The sequence below is a fragment of the Hyposmocoma kahamanoa genome, unplaced genomic scaffold (assembly GCF_003589595.1).
Source record: "Hyposmocoma kahamanoa isolate Upper Pololo Valley unplaced genomic scaffold, ASM358959v1 160, whole genome shotgun sequence".
Taxonomy (NCBI): Eukaryota; Metazoa; Arthropoda; class Insecta; order Lepidoptera; family Cosmopterigidae; genus Hyposmocoma; species Hyposmocoma kahamanoa.
In genome coordinates, this window is record NW_020653575.1 from 634,924 (window position 1) to 657,694 (window position 22,771).

The 22,771-nt window shown below is 37.0% G+C and overlaps 1 protein-coding gene across 2 annotated transcripts in view; it reads left to right on the forward strand.

Moving 5' to 3' along the window:
- The first annotated feature begins 11,806 nt into the window (after window positions 1-11,806).
- Window positions 11,807-22,771, forward strand: part of LOC113240632 (Fanconi anemia group J protein-like) — a 100,034-nt gene continuing 89,069 nt past the window's right edge. For both annotated transcript variants that reach the window (XM_026477972.1, XM_026477974.1), the window contains exons 1-2: window positions 11,807-12,036; window positions 14,046-14,157. In XM_026477972.1, coding sequence (XP_026333757.1) covers window positions 11,890-12,036; window positions 14,046-14,157 — 259 coding nt within the window. In that variant the 5' untranslated portion in view covers window positions 11,807-11,889. The remainder of the gene's footprint in view (window positions 12,037-14,045; window positions 14,158-22,771) is intronic.

Consider the following 22,771-nt stretch of genomic DNA (forward strand, 5'->3'; position numbering starts at 1 on the left):
ATTACTGTGTTCCGGTTTTGAAGGGTAAGGGTGCTGGTGAAATTACAGGCAAAGGGTGCCGTGGTAGTGCCCCTCAGACTTTGCAATTTAAATCTCTGAATAGCACTGTAACTGTATGGACAGGCGTGTACCTTATCATCAGGCGCACGACTTGTTCGTCCCGTCATTTGATGTTATAAAAAAATATCTAGATGGTGTTGATCAACAGCCTGGAAGTAGTTTATATTATGTAAATGGTCGTGGATATTAATTAAATCCTCGTTACCATGAACAAGTCAGTTTTTTTCGAATGATCCCAAGACAAAAGTCTTCGACCAGTGTGTGTTGCCAGTGATGACTTACGGCAATGAGACGTGATCGCTCACTATGAGCCTCATAAAGAGGCTCTAGGTCACTCAAAGGGCAATGGAAAAAGGCTATGCTCGTTTTGTTGCGAGATCGAATCAATGATGAGGATATCCGCAAGTGAACCAGAGTTACCGACATAGCCCTAATAATTGCAAAACTTAAGTGGCAATTGCTCGTAGAACAGATGGCCGATAGGGCCGAAGAGTTCTCGAGTGGCGACCGCGTATCGGTAGACGCGGCGTGTGCACAAGGTGGACTGATGATCTGATGAAGGCTGCAGGAATCCGCTGGATGCAAGCGGCGCAGGACTGATCGTCGTGGCATTTGTGACATTGAGACCTGTTCCGCAGTGGACGTCTTTTGGCTAAAACAATAGTGTTGGTAACCATTAATAATTTTGACGAATATGCGTGTCAATAGATGGCATGTGTGATACAAACTAATTTTTCAGAAGCGTTTGCCATCTGAAGACTCTCATCCCATGGATTATGGGCCGGGTACTGGTGTGGGACGCCGCATGTGCCGACACACTTGCCCCATCCCATCTCCAGCATACCAGCAAGAGGGCTGGCTCCGCAGCTGAGCTGGCGGAAAGAATAAAAAGTAATAAGTACCAGGATCTCAGCTTCGACTACCTATTTACAGACTATGGAGTCGAAACCCTTGACCCGTGGGGTCGCAGTGCCCTTCATCTGTACAAAATTTTTTCGAAAAAATTAATAGACTGTCTGGGAAATCCAAGGGCTGGCAGCTACCTTGCCCAATGCATTAGCACAGCCATACAGAAGGGGGACGCTGCCAACATCTTGGTGGGTTTAATATTAGAAAGTAAAACTATGCATAAAATTGGCATATAATTTTAAAATCCTAGTTTTACTTTCTAGTATTTAAGCTTTTATTGTTCCTTACCTGTAGGTATATTATCAAAATAAAAATGTCGTACTCTGATTTATGAGTTAACGCTTCGTAATTTGGGTAGATGGCGCAAATCCTAAACAAAACAAAAGAATAGTCGATTTAGATCCGAAAAAATTGTTTCATTCATCTCGTGATAGCCTGATGGTTTGACCTACTGTCTCTCAAGCAGAGGCCGTGAGTTCGAACGAGCTCGCATTTCTGAATTATACTAATCACGCTCATAGCCCCGCACTAGAAATACTTTCTTCCGTGAGAGATACCCTGAGACACACATATAGATAACTACATATTACACCCAAACTCACAAGAGAAATAAATGTAGAATATGCAAATATTTATTCAGCCCCGGAATCGAGCCCGCAATATCTGCTTGTCAGACCAGCATGTTAAGAGTTCGGCGACAAAGGTTTAATTTTTTTTTTATTAAAAATTTTTTCAAAAGGTTTAGTTTAATTTTTCAAATTTACGTACGGAATTTAATTCTAAATTTACAATAAGCTTTTTGGTGAAGGAAACACACGCAACGCACGTCGAAGAAAGCTCAGAAACCTTCGAAAACGCGTAAAGTCCCCAACCCGCATTGCCTAGTGTGGCGGACTACGGCCTAAGCCCTCGCCTGAGAGGAGAACTTGCCCAGCAGTGGGAAGTGGTGGGAAGAAATGGGTTGATGTCGAGATTCATTTCCAATAGAAAGGATGGTAGAACGTTTACGCGTATCGTTAGACAAATTTCCTATATTTCACAAATGTTATGCCTTACAGAAAATTTATGGCATTTGAGATTGTATCACATTGTTGTCACTAGTTCTCTGATTGAATGAATCGCAACTCTATTGATAATTCAATACAAGTAAAATAGTACCAAAAGCAAAGGGGAGCTACGTCTTCACACTATAATTTATGACGTATACCAATTTGGCGAAGTCGAATTAAAAGGCAGAAGTAAACTGTTGAATGGCCCGAAAAATGGGGTGCCGTCTACGGATAAAGATGCGTTATATTTAACACTGCTTTGACATTTACAGTTTCCTGGTACAGTGAGGCATGCTTTTTTACATCATTATGCTTTACTACCAGGGTTCAAATTTTTACTTTTCTTTAATAATAATAATAATAATAACGTATTTATTCTCTTCAACAGTGAAACTTATATCTAGTACATAAAATGCATATTATCTAATAATTATACGATATATATCGTGTCTTTAATTTTTTACTAAACATACTCACAAAGTAAATCAACACGAGGATTTTTTTTTATGGAAACGATTTAATAATAAAATAAACAAAATAAAAATCATTTATTGCAGACAATATACAGTCCATTTTGTTAGCAGAGTCAAGAGCACGTCAAGCTTGACACTTTGTACTTTGGACCGTTCTCATCGTAAGCGGCATAGATTTGGATTTAAATCTTAAGTGTCAAGCTTGACGTGCTCTTGTACACTTACACTTACAAGCTATCTATTCTACTGTCAGTACAAAAGTTACACAATAAAAATAAAATTGATGAATGAATGAAAGAATGAAATTAAATGAATTGATTACGTGAATTAAATTATTACATGATACATGATACTTGCTAAGTTCTACGAGCTCACAGGACGTGAATTTCGGTGAACCTAGCAAGCAGATCGGAGTCCGACCTATCCCCTGTCATTTTAAGAACTCTGTTTAAGCACTCTCGCACTCTGCGCAGATTTATTTGGGACTTTTTTTAGATTGACATTAGATACGTTTGGATCCATTTGTGATACAAACACATGACAGTGTTATGATAGTGATAGCATTTTGTTATTCCAATTAATTTTAGGAATATCACAATACATTTATTAAGATAATTATAACTGCCTCTGTGGCCAAACGGGTATCACGCTAGACTGCCACGTAGAGATCGCGATCCCGTAGAGGGTTCGATTCCCGGGCCGAGAGAAATATTTGTATGGCCTACATTTATTTCTCTCGTGAGTTTAGATGTAATTTGTGGTTGTCTATATGTGCGTCCATGACACCCGCGTGTCTTGCGCCTTGTTGCATACTTTTAATCGCAAGTGTTGCAATAAACGCCTGGAAGCCTCAAAAATCTTTAGATAGAATAATAAAAATATTGTAAACGCTTAATATCCATTGTCTTAAAAATAAAAATTAACTATAACCAATCGGTTACGAAATTCATTATCATATATGAAAATTCAATTCAATATCACACTTATATGTAAAGTATAAAAAAAACACTCTCCTGTAAAATTTGTTTTTTGTCACTTACACTAAGTCGACGGTAATGGCTCGATGTTAGTAACTCAATTCAGCTAAAAATGCCGATTACATTCGTTATGATAAGGAGGGCAGCACTGTACTATAAGACACTGGTTCGAGTCCAGTCGGATCAAATGATTTTTTTCTGTACGTTTGTTCGATCTTTGTATCAATAATAATAACAAACTAGAAGAGTATTTTCACAAAAAATATGTCGTAGTACAACATTATGATTCTCAATAAAATAAACTTATACTACGTTAAGAAATTCAAAACAATTATTATCAGACCTACTTATGAAGAAACCATACAACATGTCCCATCAGCTGATATCAATGAAGCGTCGAAATGTCTTCACGAAACTCGAGTATAAGACGCTTATAATCCTTACTTAGGTGACATCTCTATGCGTATCAGTTTATGTGTATAAAATATTATCAAATTGTAATCATTGGCCTACAAACACAGTTGTAATGTATTTTTACCTTGTTTGTTGTCGAATTTGTTGTCTTGCCACGAATTTTGCTGAAGTCTTTTGGAAAACCACTGTCTACCACTTGACTGTACTAGGCGTACAGTCGAAAGTGCATTCAACTTGACCGGTTTGAACCATTCTTATATCATTCTTTATTCATTCTTGCTATAGCATCCGGCTTTACCTGTGGTGCGGGATCTTAGGGGCATCGAGCGCCGAAAGCGGGCGCTACATGGGCTAGCACACGGCTAGCACCGACGCTGCAAGCGCCACAGAGTTGTATTTAAAACTTCAGTGCAGAGCTTCACATGCTCTTGACCCTGTACCTCCTGTATCTGCGTCAGTACTCGTTCTAATTAACTTAACTTAGTAACTTGAACTTTTTTTATGGGACCAAGTGACGGGACCAACAAGTTGACCACCTGTAATTGACTACTCCTTTAAAAACATGACTGTGTACCTTTAAAACAAAGGGCGTGCTTGCTCCATCGTCCACCTTACCATATTTTTTTGTATGATACCAAGTAAGTCGTGTGCTTGGTGGTAAGTGACACGCCTGTCCATAACAGTTGCAGTACCACTCAGTGCTTTCAATCACAACATTTGAGGAGCACTTTCACTGCGCCTGTCACCCTGAGATATAAGTTAAGGCAAATTCCATATGCCTGTAATTTCACCAGCACCCTTATCCTTCCAAACCGGAACGCAGTAATAATGTTCACATTACTACTCGGCGGTAAAACTAGGCAAGGTGGCAGTACTCCCCTAGACGAACCCTTTCATAAGGAGATCTACTGCTACGAAAAGGTCGGTTCGACTCCCAGATGAGGCGCTACTTTTGATTGCAATTCAATTGTTTCATTTTTTTAAATAAGTTATAACTTGTAAAAATAAAACAACGCCTACATGAAGCAATAAATCCCATCTGAAATATTTAAACTAGGCATATTCCCTCCGTGTCGAATCATCCTGCCTGTAGCTCTCAATTCAATTCCCACAAATCATTTTGTTTGACAACAACACCGAGAGTGTAAGAAGTAAAATGATATAGTGATAATAAAATCTTTATTTTGTTAAAAACATGCTTTCTTAAACAATAGGGCTGGTGCCTCCTTTTAAGCATAGCCTTAATAAAACATTAAAATTATCGCGCGTGCGCGCGTGCGTGCGTGCGTGTGTGTACGTGTAGTAGGTGTACGTTCACAGTGGTTATCAAGCAGAACCCCAACTTCTTTATGTTTTCCCCACATTTAATTTCAATATAATTTTTTTGCACTCGTAATACTAAGTACTGTACATTTTTAATTCCTTGTTCAAAGTGTTGTGTATGTTGGCCGCACATTTTTTGTATTGCCTATCTGCAAATACAGTGTTGATACTTGGAATTGGTGTTACAAGATCTTGCCTTCTTTTCCGTCTGATACTATGGTCATATGCTATTTTTTTAATGTTTTTTTTAACACTATGCTAGTAATATACGATTTTGTCACCGAGGTGAGCTCACACAAATTGAACAACTGTTCATTACAAAACTTCATCTTCTTAAAATACATGACCTTAATCAAGCTGCGTTGAACACGTTCTACATCAAGAAACCTCGTTTTCGCCGCTCCACTCCAGATAGGAATGCAATACACTAAGATAGATACTAAAGATATGTTTACTTCTTCCAAGAGGTCTCTAGAGGAGCGTCATGAAAATTAATAACATGTTTACAATGACTTCGCGATTCGAACTTATGATTTTCTATTAGTACATCTTTTACATAAGTACATATACTCTAAGTACAATAGATCACAAATCCCGTTCGTGATACAAAGTAATTCGAAACAAAAATGCATAGTATCTAAAATGTATTTTGTCGTTCATCCCCCATTAACGCTCACAACGTCTGCCTGCACAGTGTCGCCTTGCTACATCACCATTCTTGCCATAGATTAAATTTGTCAGTATATCATCTTAAATTCCAAAAATTATAGTCAAGGGAGCGTGGCAACCGCGAGTAGAAAAGGTAGAAAGTATAAATCTAAACATCAATAAATAATAGAAAACATACATGTTAATTACATAAGTGCAAGACAATCGCACCAATGTCTGATCTAAAACTAATGCTCCTACCAGACAGACTGCACGTGTGAAGTCGTTATATGCAATACAATGCAGGCTAACCCGACTGTATGTAGTCGACACTGACTGCAAACAGCCATCGCCGGACACCTAGCTAAGGAACTCAGTGTATTTGTTGATATCGAAATGGAAGCACAAATATTAATTGTAACTTGTCACTGTATTCATAACATTGATAAATCCAAATGCCGACTTTATATTTTAATAACGAAATAAACGTATCGTAATCGAAAACCTCCATTTTAATTTGCCAACAATTCATGTCCGTAATCCCCCACACTCTGGTAAATTGTCAAATGAAATACAGGAATCATTAAAACAAAATTAAGAATTGCGATAATTGTGAAATAAATACGTCGAGAAAAGACTCACAAATTGTGTTTTTGATTTACAACTATGTTGATTAAAATAAAGTGATCGTTACCTTTTGCCGTTACTGAAATAAAACCAAGATCCTAAAAAATATATATCCCCACTAATGTACCAACTGACGCTTGCAATAAAAATCTGGACTGCAACAGTCGATGTCTCGACTGTATACGGTTGATCACGACTGCACGCATTAACTGCAGACATGCGGTCCATCCGTGAGCAGCATAAGGTATTCTCTAGACTGGATGAACAAAGAATAATTCACCGACTTAAACATTAAAATTTTTGCTGTGGTATCGTATCCTCTTGTGATGCCTATCCTAATCCACACGTCACAAATTGATCCCATCTTGTTACTGTATTACGTAGGATTCACCACAATACACTCAAATACTAGATATAAATTAATTTCAGGAGTACCACTGCCCTGAACGCTCTAAAACCAAATCAGAAAAGTTCGTTTCCAACTTTTAAGGTGACTTCATGTGGTAACCAGATTTTGTTTTCTAGTGATGTCATGATTTATGTATAACACATTTTGTAAGAAGATATTTAGCTGTATTATATTCTAGCTTCACCCCAAATATACGCCAGTACGCGGCGCCATTACACGAGTGAGTTGTCAGAGGTTATGGCGCGGTATAATTTGGTTTATAACCCAACACCACGCTGTTCAGTTGACGCAATTAGTAAGAGAGTATCGTTTTTGTCATGGATAAAATATTGAAAAGGTTTTCTCGATAGTATTCTTTTATTGGTTGTAGGCATTTGATCGTCATCTCACTTGATGGGTAGTCCTATGTCTTTTCATATCAACGTCTTGGTTATACAGGAAGGGCACTAAAACCTGTGCAAGCAAGCCCGCACAGGGACCTCCTCAGTCCTGACTGAGGAGGTCCCTGTGCAAACGGTCTGATCTGGGGTCAGGACCTGTCCCCAGATCAGCCCGTTTGCATGGACTTCATCCGGTTTTCAAAAGGCTAGTGCCTTGTACGCACACTACCCTTTTTATTTTCCAGATAGGTACCGGAGCTATAAGCATGTTCACTTCCCGCTGCGCATTACGCAACTAACGGTTGCTACCGCTTAGCCGTTGACTTTAAAGTCCACTACAAAATCCCTCTTTCGTGGCGGAGTAAGCCACGCTCACTTCCCGACGCGCCGGGACGGCGTCTCTTCAATTCCCAATAACCTAAGCGGCTGGAGGGACCGGAGGATATCTAGCTCATCCACGCCTTAGGCCCTCGTCTAGACCGCTACCACACCCCGGACACTCCATACAACGGTCGAAAATTATTTACCTACTACTACTACATACAGCAAGGCGCTATCTGCACACGCGCGAAAGTGTGCGTGAAGTGGTAGGGTTACTCGTACTATTTATTACGTTACGTGGTCAGAGCGGCAACATAGTGAAAATTCTAACGCGAATCTGTTATCCATAATTCTATTATAGAATCCTAATAATTATACATGTTCATTACGTATTTATATCGATGTAATATTATATTTTTTATTAATTCACTAACTAGAATAATATTGAAGATTTATTTAAAAAATATATTATTTTGGTTAACCTTTAAATAAGGTTAACCAAAGTATTTGAAATTGCATGTCCAACTTTATCATTACCTAGTTAATAATTAGGTATATTTACTACGTAATATTTATCAGCAATACAAAATTGAAAATTCTAGAATCCTTGTCTACTTACGAAGTTATGGCGTCTTATCATATTGATATAATAAATCTGTTTTATATATTACTCTGCACTAAAGAAAACAATAACTGAATGAGTCTCAGACATTTTTTATTTACTTCGTTTCATCTTTCAAAAAACGACAGAAACTCATCTCTTTATCTCGTTTAGATGATTATAAACAGCCGTACACAGCACAATTCACGACCACTATAAATAGGAACGTAAAATGGATGTTATATATTAACGTACAAATTTCGTAATGAATATATGAAAACTATATTAAAATATCAAAGCCGTCTTAGCGCGAAAACGGCTCGCCGACAGCCTTGTACTCGTTCAGTCAATGTGACCGTCAATGTGCGGGGCGTGGTGCGGTATCTAAAGCTAGGGAGGGGCGGAGAGTGTCCGTTCTCATTACTTATTTGTTCTCTGCCGCTATTAAGAAGCGCTAGCTGTGCGCGGAATGAACGTCCCGACCACATGCTACCGAAGCAGACGGACGTGTTTATCCCTACAGCTAACCACAAACCGCAACGAGTCCATACCTAACCACAAACCCCAGCGAGTCCATACCTAACCACAAACTCCAGCGAGACCATACCTAACCACAAACCCCAGCGAGTCCATACAAAACCTAAATGAAAATCTACTGATAAGGTATAAAATTTCTTGGCTACTACGATTTTGTACTGACTGTTAAAACTGCTTAGTAATTTTAAACGTTTAAACGTAGTTTTTGACATAAAAAAGCGCTTTCGTTGAACGTTTTTTAGTTTGAACCTTACAAAATACGTTTAGTAAAACATTGAAGCGGCAAGAGTTTATGTTAAAAAAAGCTTGCAACATTGTATTGCCAGCGAAAAGTGATAGTACGCCACTTTAATCCTATTATAGGATAAATAAGTTTATTTGTAACACGAGTTCTGTTTATTCACATTGACGTATTAATTTGTTTAGGAAACATAGATGGCGCGACTTGAAACTTAGACACGTAAAAAATGAAATTGTTGAATTGAACTAATAATAATAATAATAACGTACAAACTGAGTAACGCTCACGCTTAAATTGATAAGCGTGCTTATGTGCTTATAGTAAAGCAAATTAATTTAAAAGCTTTTCTTTTAAACGCCCACCTCTACTTATAAGTCCTAAATTAGAAGGCAATACATAGCAATTCGTGCTGTGTCGGGTACACCTACAACATATGGTTGTTTATTTGAGTTTGCTCATGGGTTACACAATAAACGAGTATGTAAAGAAAGAAAGAAAGAAAGAAAAAGTTTTTTTTTCTTTCTGTGTCAGTATTAAAAAGTTTTCATTCTGGCCGTCCCAAAAACACAGAAGTTTCTGCCAGACAAATTCAAAGACGAATAAAAATGACAAACATTCACTAATGACGTTTAAATAGGCACGTCTCTCTGGCAGCAAACGCTTTTATGGAGAAATTCATTGAATATAACTAAATTTTTATTAAAGTAAGGCTTAAAATGTGTTGGTTAGGATGGGCTGCAGCATTTTCTCTGCTTTCCTACATGTTTTCTAGTGCCCAAATGCCTGCTAAGAAGTCTGGATAACAGTCTGATTATACCTGAAATTATGGAAGCTTTTCGTGAATAGCCTCCACGAAACCATATAATATACAATTCGTAGATATTAAATTCTTTCCTATTGATAAAGTCGTAACAAGCCATAATAATGAGCCGAATGTTCGTGGTAAGTGAATCAACAAATAAACACTTTCAATCAACGATATCCATGCAATTATTTGAAGTCTACTTACAATATTAGTTTTAGACTTTCGTGTCTAGTGTAGTAAAAGCTCGAGTCTGGGAAGACTCGACGCATAAACACAAAAATTCCACTGCTCGTTGTTATTACCTATCGAGTTTCCGAATAGACTCGAGTTCGACATTAGTGCTCGAGTCTATTATGTAACGAGTCGAAGTCGAGTCTGGTAAATATCTACTGAGCGGTGTTGTGGTGTGATGTATTAAACTGTAGTATAATTACTGTAATATAATTAAGTATTAATATTATCTTTTCTAAATCACCATATTGGTTTTTTATTTGATTCGTGGCAATAGTAGTTGTCCAGTAGGTAAAATTGAACCCTGCTTATCTCACTCGAGACTTTAACCACTGTTTCCACCCTACATCTTAAGTTCTTTCTGAGCGCGTGAGGCTTGTAGGCGCAGGCGGGTGTTTTTGGAAGTGTAATAGAAAGTTTACATATCTTTAAAGTTTTCGTGAACCGTTTCCTATCCAACGATATCTATGTACTAATTGCACCTATCATTATTTTAAACAACCGTTTTGAAGCAGCCCGTAATGATCACATAAAACATCTTTCGTTATATCCAATTTAAAGACCGCAGAAATAAATAATTTTATCTCCATGTCACACCACATTTATTAAAACATAAAGGGCAGCTTTGTCAGTAATGTTTCACGGAAATTGACCCTTCTTTTCAGTAGACAAATTATTTATTTATCATCATCATCAACCCAGTTATACGTTCTACTGTGGTCCTACTGCTAAGCACGGGTTCCTTCTCAGGCGAGGGTTTACGCCATAGTCCGCCACACTCGCTCAATGGTTGGGGACTTCTTCACACGTTTTCCGAGGGCCGTGAACCTTCTTCAACGTGCAAGTTTCATCATGATATTTGCCTTCGCCGCAAAGCTTATGTTAAAATTTCAAATTAAGTTTCCAAGAAACTCGGAGATGTGAGTCCAGATTGGAACCCACGGCCTCTGCTTGAGAGTCGTTAGGTCAAATAGACGGCTACCACGGCTTCATTTTCTATAGAATGTTCGTTATGTAAGTACCTACATGATATTTAATATATAGATGTTACTTTATATTTACAGAATTTGTTGCCAGGATCAGTCATGCACAAGAGTATCAAAATACAAACGGACTACGTGAACCGATATAAAGTTCTACCACTGAAAAAACCAAACATGAAAAGGGACAAAACTAAATTTTTCCACTACAATGGTGTGTATAGAGTCAAAAATTTTTTCCAAAACGTATACCAAAATGTAAAATACACGAAGGCGACGTGGAATACCGCAGAAAGGTTATCACCATCAAGATTGTTTAGGAAATAAATAGTTAATATTTTATGCATCCAAAATTGAGTAGTTTAATGCAAAAACGAAACGCGACTGTCTTTGCAGCAAACTGTCACTGTCAAACCCAAGTTTCAAAAGTGTGTTTGCTATTGATAAAAATAAACTCTAAAATAAGTTTGTTAAACCATTTTGTTTTATTTGCGCAAATAAATTGAAGAAAAAGTTTATAAGTTAGTTAGCACGTAAAAATACCTTGGTTAGTAGTTACGATCTATAAGGAACACAGTGAGATATGAAACATTTACCTCTAGGTTAAACATAAGCGCGGGAATCGTTAATTTTCTTGTCCCAAAGTCGGTTATTGCTCAATATAATGTCATCACCAATTCCGATATCGGATGATGACGATAGTTTCAGTCCAATGGACATTCCTGATGCCAAAGAACAGTCGATTAGTGATGATACCACAATGTTATTGTCGAGCGACGATGAGTTTGACAGTGAATTCCCGCCTGTCGATTTAAAAGCCAAAAAAAGCAATGTAATCAGGAGTTTATTTCCTACCACCGCTTCTCACCGGTCGAATTATAATGTTCCACCCAATGAACCATCGATGGAGAACAAAACACAAGTATACATATCACCAAATGTGACTACAATTTCTGAGCCCAAGAACTTAGGTATAGAGGCACGTATAGCAGGATTGAAAGTGAAATTACCGCTGAAACCTTATCCCAGTCAGATGGCTTTATTGTCCAAGGTAAAGATATTGTATTTTCAAATAAAAATATTTATTTAGAAACTGTAAGCTATAGTTTATTTTCCGCTTTGTTATTGTTTTTGTTTTGAAAGATATAATTTGTTAATTTTCTTTACTTTATCTATGGAGAATATGTGATAAAAGTTTTTGTAATTTCTAAGATTTCTATTATTAATCTTACCTCAATTGGTTACATAGAGACTGGATCCTTACCAGCAATAGGATTGAACAGCATAAGAAAAGGTATTTTAATTATATTTTATGTAGCTGACTGTATTCTGTTTTGAAAAACTGTGGATGTCAATCAAAATGCCTTAAAAATACATGGATCGTCTTCTCGAATCGTTTTTCTGTAGCTATAATGGCAAAGGTTGCTAGCCTTGCTGACATTTCTTTAATTTCCACTTTATATTAACTATATTAACCACTGCATCTACTAATAATTCTTCTGTAAATATCAAAAACATGAGAAAGTTTGAGAGAATAATCAAGTAATAGATTCAGATGTTACTTTGCGGAAGTTCATGTTAATGAAAATGGAAATAAATTAATTTGCTACTCCGTGAACCCAGTGAAGTTTAAATTGTTAGCTTTCTTTGTGTTGAGCAATCAAAGGCCCCTGAGGTTGCCTCGAGGACAGGTGACACACGTGTGGGGTATATGTTTGCTGGTGGTGTTTGTGACTGTAGTTGCGTTTGTGTTATTTATTTTATTAATTTTATGCAAAAGGAGGGTGGGAAAATTAACTGCATTACAAAATATTCAATATAAGCACAGATATTTCGCACAATTTAACCTTCACTGGGTTCACGGAGTAGCAAATTAATTTACTTCCATTTTTAGATAATCTTACCAAATGCTGCCCATTGATGACACTCCATACTGGGAAGGCCCATCTCTCAACCAGGGTGTACCAAAATTTTTGAAGCTAGGAGAATTCTACAGTTCTTCAGCACTGTTGGCCTTGGCCATGAATTGCAATTAGTGGTGATGACAAATCAATTAATGGTCACAGTGAATTCTTGAATGTAGACTCTGTTGTAATAGTAATAGTACTGATAGTAATTTAGCAGAGCTGCTATGTAATGGAAAATTCTGCAGTGATATTGGTAACTTGAGAGGTATTAAAATCTAATTCATAAAAATTTGTACATTTATTACATTCAAATACACTCCTGGACACATAAGTCGAGCCACCTTGCATTTTTATCTAAGGATAAGGATAAGGACTAGAATATATAAATATAATTATTATTGAATTAAACTTTTTCTCCAGTTTTTTAAATACAAAATTTTCAATAAGGACTTAAGGATGATGTTTAGTGTACCAGTTTCAAAGTTGCATAATAGTTGATCATTCTAGCATGGTTTAAGCTAAGGGCATTTAATATTGAAAGTGCAAGGTGGCTCGAATTATGTGTCCGGGAGTACATATTCCTGATTTAACTCAATTTAAAAATGAAGTTTTTGAGTCAAAATTCTTTTATTGTTCAATAAATTCACATTTTTATCAACGGAAATTTGTTATTATCATCTTATCTTAGTTACCTCCTGCGATATTAATGGATAAAGTCAGAGGCAAATTACTCATACCTGTTTAGCTAAATTGTCATTAATATGATAGTTTGTAGGAGCCATTACAATTCTAACTTATATTTAAGTACTTTATTTTACAACAATTTACGATTCAGTTATCACATTTGATCATTTATTTGTATCTATTTCTTAATATGACCTCCATTGGTGGTGTTATTTCTAATGCAGTGCCAGTGCTTCTTAAACCTGGCGTGGCACTTACCATCAGGGGCACAGCTTGTTCTGCCCATCACATTCTATTCTTAAAAAAAAAAATTTTTTATGACAAATATATTTAGTTTTAAGTTTTTATAACAAGTACTAAATGTTTATTTATAACTGCTGTTATAGCATTTGTACATAGATGTTATCCATTGTGTCCATCAACCATATACATATATACAAATGCAATCTAATTATTCGAAACTCTACAGATGATAACTGCAATGAAGGAGGCGAAGAACTGCCTGCTGGAGAGCCCCACTGGATCGGGAAAGACTCTTGCGTTACTGTGTGGAGCACTCGCTTGGCAGAATCATGAACGAAGTGAGTTATCTTTTCTTTTGTAACTTAAAACACACCAGATCAGAAAAAAAACAATGCTGTACAAAATGAGACTAGATCTTTTAAATTTGCATATACAAAATATCTAAACAATGAAGAATTAATTTCTTTTGCACATAATAAAATAGCAATGATGAAATAGAACACAATATTAAAAAATATAATTCGCTATAGACAGCCTTATTGATAATGATAAGTATCAATAAGAGATATAGTAATAACGTAAGTAGAGCTTTAGAAAAATATCTTTACAATCATCAAGCTTAAAACATAATACCTTAATTGCTATTTCAATGAACCAAATGAATCTGACTTACCATAAACTTCAATTGTTACTATATAGTAAAAACAGCACTTGGTGTACACCGAGTTTCATCAAGTTTAAAAAATAATACCTTAATTGCTATATGTATCTGATTTTTTAGCAATTTGTCAATAAATTATTGTGTAAGTTATGTGTGACATAATTAAGTAATACAATCTGAACTTTATATCGAAAGGTCCGAGGCAAAACCTGGTAAGTGTGAATTTTCGTAAAATAAATTAGTGTAATTTACATTCTCTCTTCTATTGTGAATTCCAAGACGATTTACTTTTAAACTTGTTATACAGACACCGGCACATGTAGCGGGGCACTAAAATAATGCAGTGTTATTTCAAAAATTTGTCGAGTAATTTTTTCATTCATGTGCTTTAATTTCCTTCTATGATTTTGAGTTCTTTTTAATATAATAAATTTTAGTTAAAATTTATATTTATTAATTAAATTCTTATTTAATCAATGTTACAATTTTTAATTCTTTAGCCGTTTCGGCTCTGTCACAAAATCTGAAAAAAAATTGTATTTTTATATGAAGCTTGAGTAAAGCTACACTATACGTCGATGTTAAAAGACATTATAGTCGTCACCAAATAAGAGGCCAAATTTGACACTTGTCATCGTGACGCGAATAGGGATGTGGACTAATCATATCGGTAATCACATTCTACGATTTTCACGAGAAATCGATTCAAAATTTTAAGAGCTTGTGATAGTTTAGATTATTTTTCGGCTCATTGTTGTTCTGGTGGCCTAAAAGGCCAAATCGGGCAATTCTGGTAAAAGCAATTTGTTTACAGAATTCAAATTCAGAATTTGTTCCGCTTAATGTGCCAGTTTGTGTATTACACCATTAAAAAGTGTAATACACAAACTGGCACACCATTAAATTCGTATACTATGACGTGCTCAAAGTTCATCTCGAAAATTGACACCCTTATTGAGTATTGCCTCGGACACCTCTAGGTTACGTCTAAAAGAGCTTATAAAATTTAATGCGGCGACTCTACACATGATACTGAATATCTTTTTAGGACGAATCTGTCCATAATACGCGAAAATTTTATTAACGTTTCTTACAAATAATCTGATCAACTGATTGTGTTTTGTTTGGGTATGGAGAAACATTTATCGTGGTTTCGTTAAGGAAAAATTGGATAGATACGGGTTTCCTCTAAGGAAACGGATTGCACATTTTTTGCGATGGTTGTGAGCCTTCATCAACGTGTAGGTTTTATCACAATGTTGGGGTGCACGAAAGGAGCCTACCTGCAGTGACATACGAATTGTATTCCTAATACGTCGAGCGGTCCGTGGGCAACAATCGTCGAGCACATTACGCCGATTGACCTTCAACACGACAGCAAACATATCTCATATGCAGCATGGCGGCTACTTGTGACGTGATCAGCATGGCTAATCTCTGGGGGTCTACTCCTGTTTACAATACAATTACCGTAAAATAAGTAATACTCGACAAAAAACTGCCTCCTTCACCGAACGGTTCCCATGCTAGACTGCCACGCAGAGATCCCGGGCCGGGAGAAATATTTATATGACCTACATTTATTTCTCTCGTGAGTTTGGGTATAATTTGTTGTTGCCCGTGACACCTGGGTTATACAGGATACAGGGTTTCCCCAGTGCGGAGCTATGAGCGTGTGCGTTATTTATTTATTTTATTATTTATATAAATGAAAAGACAATGGCAAGTATGACGCTTCATTCGCATCATGCGTCCTTTAATTTGGTCGAATATTCCATAATTGATAGTAATTATTGTAGCGGACTGTATCAATGGGTTCAGGTGGGTGCTAACAACGAGTGAGCAAAGCCAAAGCAAATAAATGTACTTTTTATTAATTTATTATAAACACGTACAGCTATCAAAGAAAAACAGAAAACAATAGTGAAAAAAGTAGTTTTAGTTTCATAATTGTCAATAAATTTTAGACATAAATTTTCCCATGCCTTTTTTTCCAGCCGATTAGAATAACTGGCGGAACTGTTATACCATATTGCAAGGTGTTGTTGCATTCTCTATAAATTCTCAATTTTCCTCCATCGTAGTTAATTTGAAAAATGAACATGTACACCTCACTAACCGTGATGCAACCGAGCTTGGCTGCAGCGCGAATGTCGCGCGGCCCGCAGCGTGGCTAACAGCGGTTAATTTGAACGCGCCCTAAAACACAAAGCCCACTAATCTGAGTGTACGTCATTGACGTGTTGGTTAAATGTCGCTACTGCCACTTCTGGGTCCGGAAATGTCAATCCTCTCATCAAATCTTTGATTTTCGGGAAAAGAAAGAAGTCACATGGTGCTAGGTCTGGGCTGTGAGCAGAATGGGTCACGAGCTCCACCTTTTCGATCCACAAAAATGCTTCTGTTTTATTCGCCGTGTGAGAAGAAGCATTATCGTGGTGCAAGAGAATGCGACTTCTCGGTCGCCTCTCGCGAGCTTTTTCGAGAACCTTCGACAGACAAACGGTGGTGTACCATTCAGCATTCACTGTTGTTTGATCTTCTAGGGCAACAGGGCAAACATGACCCGTTATAGAGAAAAAAAAACCCGCTATCATCTTTTTGCCTACGCTTCTGGCTTGTTGCAATTTTGTTGGCCTGTTGTCAACTTTCAAGACCCATTCACTGGACTGTTTTTTTCCGTATCGTAACAATAAACTCATATTCCGTCTCCTGTAACGATGTCATAAACAGCGTTTAAACGCTCGTGATCAAACTTTAGCAACTTTTGTTTGCACCAAATAACATGAGCTCGTTTCTGATCTGATGTGAGTTCGTGCAGTATCCAGCGACTACAAAGTTTCCTGACTTGCAAATGTTTATGCAATTTTTTTTCAATTTGGCTCATACCGATCCCTAATTGTCGAGGAATCTCGTCTTAGGTGATACGCCGATTTCTTCAATGAATCGCTTAACAGTAGCCACGTTTTCAGACGCAGCGTTTGCAGTTGACAGACGACCTTTTCGAATCTCATCATGGAGAGAAACACGACCACGATTAAATTCAGCGTACTATAAGCATGGAAACGTAGCTTGGGCTTGCGTAGCGAGAGATACTTCATAAATATAAACGACGATTATATCATAATTATAACTTTATACATACATACATACGTATTCAATTTCAAAACTTTGTCCAGAAGTCCTAGATGTCTGTTTGCCGTCAACACTCTATTGTTCTTACAATTCTAAGTACAAAACCTAAGCTGCCTGTACTACATCCCTCTTTCTCACAACTGAAGGGTTGAACATCCCTAGCTAGTGCCCTACCTGTGACAGGCAACATACATATGTGATCAGCCTTTACAATAGGCTAGCCACACACTGCTCGGAAGCTATTACACCACCAAAGAACAAAACACCGAGAAGGCTATGGTTTAATCTGTCGAAAACCTATCTAAAAGGACAGACCAGACAAACAATCTAAATATAATTATTAGCTATCCTAGCTATTTAGGTATCCTAGCTATAAAACTTTAATTCTTTATTCAAGCTTCCTATTTAACCTAAATCCTACCAGAATCTTTATATAATTCTAAACAAATAACAATCCTCATCGTGCACGCTGTTACGACGACATCACAGGATTGAGCACCCATCGGGCATCCACTGGAGAACATATTGACTTCCCAGCTGCCTTAGTCCTCATCCTGCAGCCATCTACGTTCCACCAGATTTTCTTACTTTCTTAAAACAATTCACAAAAAAACACACCAATTATCTTAACAACATTTCCTAACACAAATATGATATGGCGAAATATCATATGGAGGAGTCCTAATAATTAAACAAATATATTTTCCCTTGAATGCAGACAGTTGTTGTTCATCTGGATGAATGAGCCCAGACATAATAAACATAAGCCCAGATCAATATATCCATAAAATCATAAATAAAATATAGTGATATATCCATCCAAGTTAGTGAATGATCTATCTTCTCCTTCTGTCCTTTTATGTCTGCATTCGCCGGAAAAAAACTTCCATCAAAATAACCCTCAAGATACACTGTCAACATGGCTCCATATGAAAAACAAACACCAGCCACTAACAAACATTGAACAATAAGTATAAGTTATTCATATTTATTGTTAAATCAGGCTTTAGAAAATACAAAATCATGAAACTATCTACAGAAGAATCTCTTCATCCTATTTACATGCACCAGATCCTGCCTACCAGAGATTCTGTCTACCAAACTAGGAGTAGATCTAGTTAATCTAACTTCCGCATATCTTCATATCTTCTGGACAACAAAGCAACTCTATATCTTCTGGACAACAAAGCAACTCTATCTTTTTTTATCAAAATTCCGCTCCTGTTCTGACCGTGTACTTCCTATCTGCTCTTTGTGCGAACCAACCAAGGCTGCTCTTTTCCAAAAATTGTCCCGTAAATTTTCCGCAACACTTACACAACCACGTTTAAAATTACCATTTTCCGACTTATATAACTCAGGCGTAATTTTATTTTTATACGAACTACGCACTTTCGGCAAAACATATTTACAAAATTTTTCTAAGGAATTACCCTTTTGACGCCATTAACCCGTCTTGCCACTTACGTCAACTTTTTTCTTTACTTCCGATAACCGAGCAGAATGTATATATTCCGAGTTCTTTACCGCCAAGTTATCAGAACTCTTTGATACCGGCCCGAAAGAAGACTTTTCTTTCTTTGACCCGATATCTGTCATGGACTTAGAAGAAATTTTATTGTCAATTTTCAATATTGACAACTTGAAATTATATTCCTTTAAAATATCCTGGCCGAGTATAAGAAAATCCTCATCACCTTGCTCAACAAGCAACCTCTATAGGTATTTATTTCCATTAATTGTCAACGAGTGACGCCGGTTTCCGCCCACTGTACGCAATGGAAAACTCGGAGTATCATCAGTCTGCAAATGTAAACTTTCTGCAAAACAACGAGAGATTATTGAAACCGAAGCACTAGTATCCACCAACGCCTTGCACCTTACATTTTTAACAAAACAGAAAAAAAAGATAAAAGGTCAAACTATCAATTGGATACAAATTTCCTAAATGTTCAGCCGTGCTTTACTGACATCCACGAACGACGATCCCGACGAAGATCCACTGCTATGTGCCCATGAATACTCTTGACGTGGCGTAACCTGCTGCACGATTGGTACCCGTGGCACTTGATATTCCGACTGGCAATTCAATATTTTGTCGACCCACATCGTAACCGTGATTAAATATATCTTCTACTTGCATAATTGTTTTTCTCAACTCCTCTTTCGACAAATACAAATTACGGTAGTAATTTAACCCAGTTTTTAATAGATGCTGGGTACAACATCTATTGAAAACTGGGTATCAAAGACTTCAAGAAATGTCTAATAAACTGAACATCTTGAATCTTCGCTTTCGTCGCTAACTTATCTAAACTATAAAAATAACTTGTGAACGATTCGTTAGGCCCCTGTCGCCTATAATAAAACTCTATAATAAAACATAGTCTATTTGTGAGGAGAACTCCTTTTTTAGCTTCTGTGTAATTATACCATATGTCGCGTAGGCAGAAAAATTAGTTTTGTACCATTGCAGAGCTGGCCCCTCCAAAGACAATGCAATGTAATTTGTGGAAATAAATAAATTTTATTATTATTATTATAATCACATATCTCTTTTGCACTTCCGACCAATTATTTATTACGCTGATCGCCTCAAACTGGTTTAGAAATTCATCTACATCATTCAACCCCGTAAACTTTTGCGCCGCAATACAATGCATATTCTTTTTTGCTCTTTTCACTTGCAAAAAGGAATAACTAATATAAATCAAAATTACGACCTTATATATGTTTTCCTCTTAATTTCTTTGGAGATTTTTCGTAAAATCATATAAAACTTTTCCACATTGGAATTTCCACGTAAAGCGATCGTACACCACTTGTAAGGCGACCTCCACCATTTATAGCATGGGAACGTAGCTTGGGCTTGCGTAGCGAAAGGTACTTTATAAAAATTAAACGACGATTATATCATAACTATAACTTTATACGTGTATTCAATTTCAAAGTTTAGTCCAGAACTCCTAGATGTCTGTTTGAACACTCTATTGTTCTTACAATACTAAATACAAAACCTAAGCTGCCTGTAGTACAGTACCAACGCCTGACAGTGCTTAAATGTGGTGCTTCAAGCCCAAAAGCATTTTGAAGGCGAGCACAGCACTATTGTGGAGAAATAGAACTTTTAAAATCATAAAAAATCATTGCTCTAAAATCTTTACGCGTCAAATTAATTTTCCATACAAACGTACAATTGAACTGGTCAAATTTAAAAAATGACAAGCAATTTCCTGCCAAAAAGTAATTGAATTCGGTAGATAGAATTCTATATTTTTTGTAACCATAATATTTGAATTTCGGTTAATAATGAGTCGCCAGGAATGCAAAACTTTCAGTGTGGCCTACGTAGTAATCATTAGAACGTCGTAACGTACACAATTCAGATATTTTTAACAAAATTTTACCTTTTTTCACAATCCATCGATAAAACTGTCATCAACAACTGCATAACTATTTAAAATTTTATGAAAACTGGCCACTCTACAAATTTGATTTTGCTCCGTTTTCTAATCGACAGAATATAGTAATTAAACTCATGGGTAGATACTTACCGCTACAGGAAACCGTCACTCTCCTAGTTGAGCAGCATTTCTTCTTTCTAATAGAAGGAGACGGGTATAAACAACCCATGAATTTCCAAACACACTTGTTATAAACCTTTTGACAAGTGTTAGCGTGCCCGCAAGCGTGCATAAATAAGAGAGTCGTCGCGCGATCGCCAGCCAACAGTCGAACACGAAAATTGAACACAGCCGATACACGAATGAATGCATTTCGCTCATGCAAACTATCTGCATGGATAAGGTTATAGCTAATATTTTCCTTTACACTTTTGCATAATTCCGGACTACGTATCAACCAACCAACCTACATACCTACCAACCTTAAAATCTAGTTTTCTTTACACCTTTATCAATAAAAAATAACAGTACAATATTGATTTAAAGACCAAGTCCGTCGGTGAGCACTTGAAATTTAAAAAAAAATGTTTCCCTGAATTACTTATCAATACTTACTTAAGACAATACAACTATACAAATTTTACGACTAGTAGAGCTCCTTGTGAAAGAGGTCTATAGGGAAGGAAGTACTGCCACTTATCCTGTTTCTGCCGCCGAGCAGTAAAGTGCACGTTACTGCGTTCCGGTTCTGTACGGTGAGAGTGGTGATGTAATTACATGCACGTGGGACCTATGTACTCACTCAAATCTTTTTGCGATTGAAAACTCGTAAGTGGCACTGGAACTGGACAGGCGTGTCGCTTAGCACCAGGCGTGTGAGTTGTTCGTCCCATCATGTGGTAACATAAAAAAAACACATACCGGCACTTCCCAGAACACCCGGACTTAAACTGATTTAGAAAAGTTCATTTCCCAAATTGATCCTTCCGGGTATCGAACCCGGAACCTACTCGTCCAGCGCCCACAGAGCAACCCGTTATATTCTTATCTCTTATCGTATCGATGGAATCTATAATGCTTGCCACCGTGGCGAAAGGATTTCCAGTCGGCGTAAGTCGGCGTATAATCGAGGGCTGTAGCTCAGATGCATTGCGAGAGGTACTTTTAATAATATAAAAACCGGGATTAACTTAAACTTTGGTTTATTTTACCATTTTCATGTCTAGGGTTACGAAACAATCTTAAACTATTAATGTCAAGCTCTTCTATTCTTATTTCATTTCTTCGAAAGCCTTCTAAATACAAACTATAATCATTACCTATGTTCAGCCAGCAATCTTACTCAAAGAGTACAGCCTAGTCTACATCCCTCTTCCTCACAGCTGAAGGGGCGAATATCCCTAGCTGATGGTCTACCTATGATAGGCAACTTACATCTGCGATCAGCCTTTACTACAGGCTAGCCACACACTGCTCGGAAGTCACTAACTTACCAACAAGTAAACCACCGAGGAGGCTATGGCTTTGGTCTGCCAAAAACCTATCTAAAAGGACAGACCATGATCACATCCTAAACAAACAAATCAAAATATTTTCACTAGTTAGCTATCCTATCTAATTAGGGAACCTGACTAAACCCTAACACTTTATTTTAGCGACCCTAAACTGGCTGAACGATCCTAATAAAAATTCTAAACATCACTACAAGTTCCTAACTATCTCAGCCTAAGCTATCTCCAACGTGGATGCTGC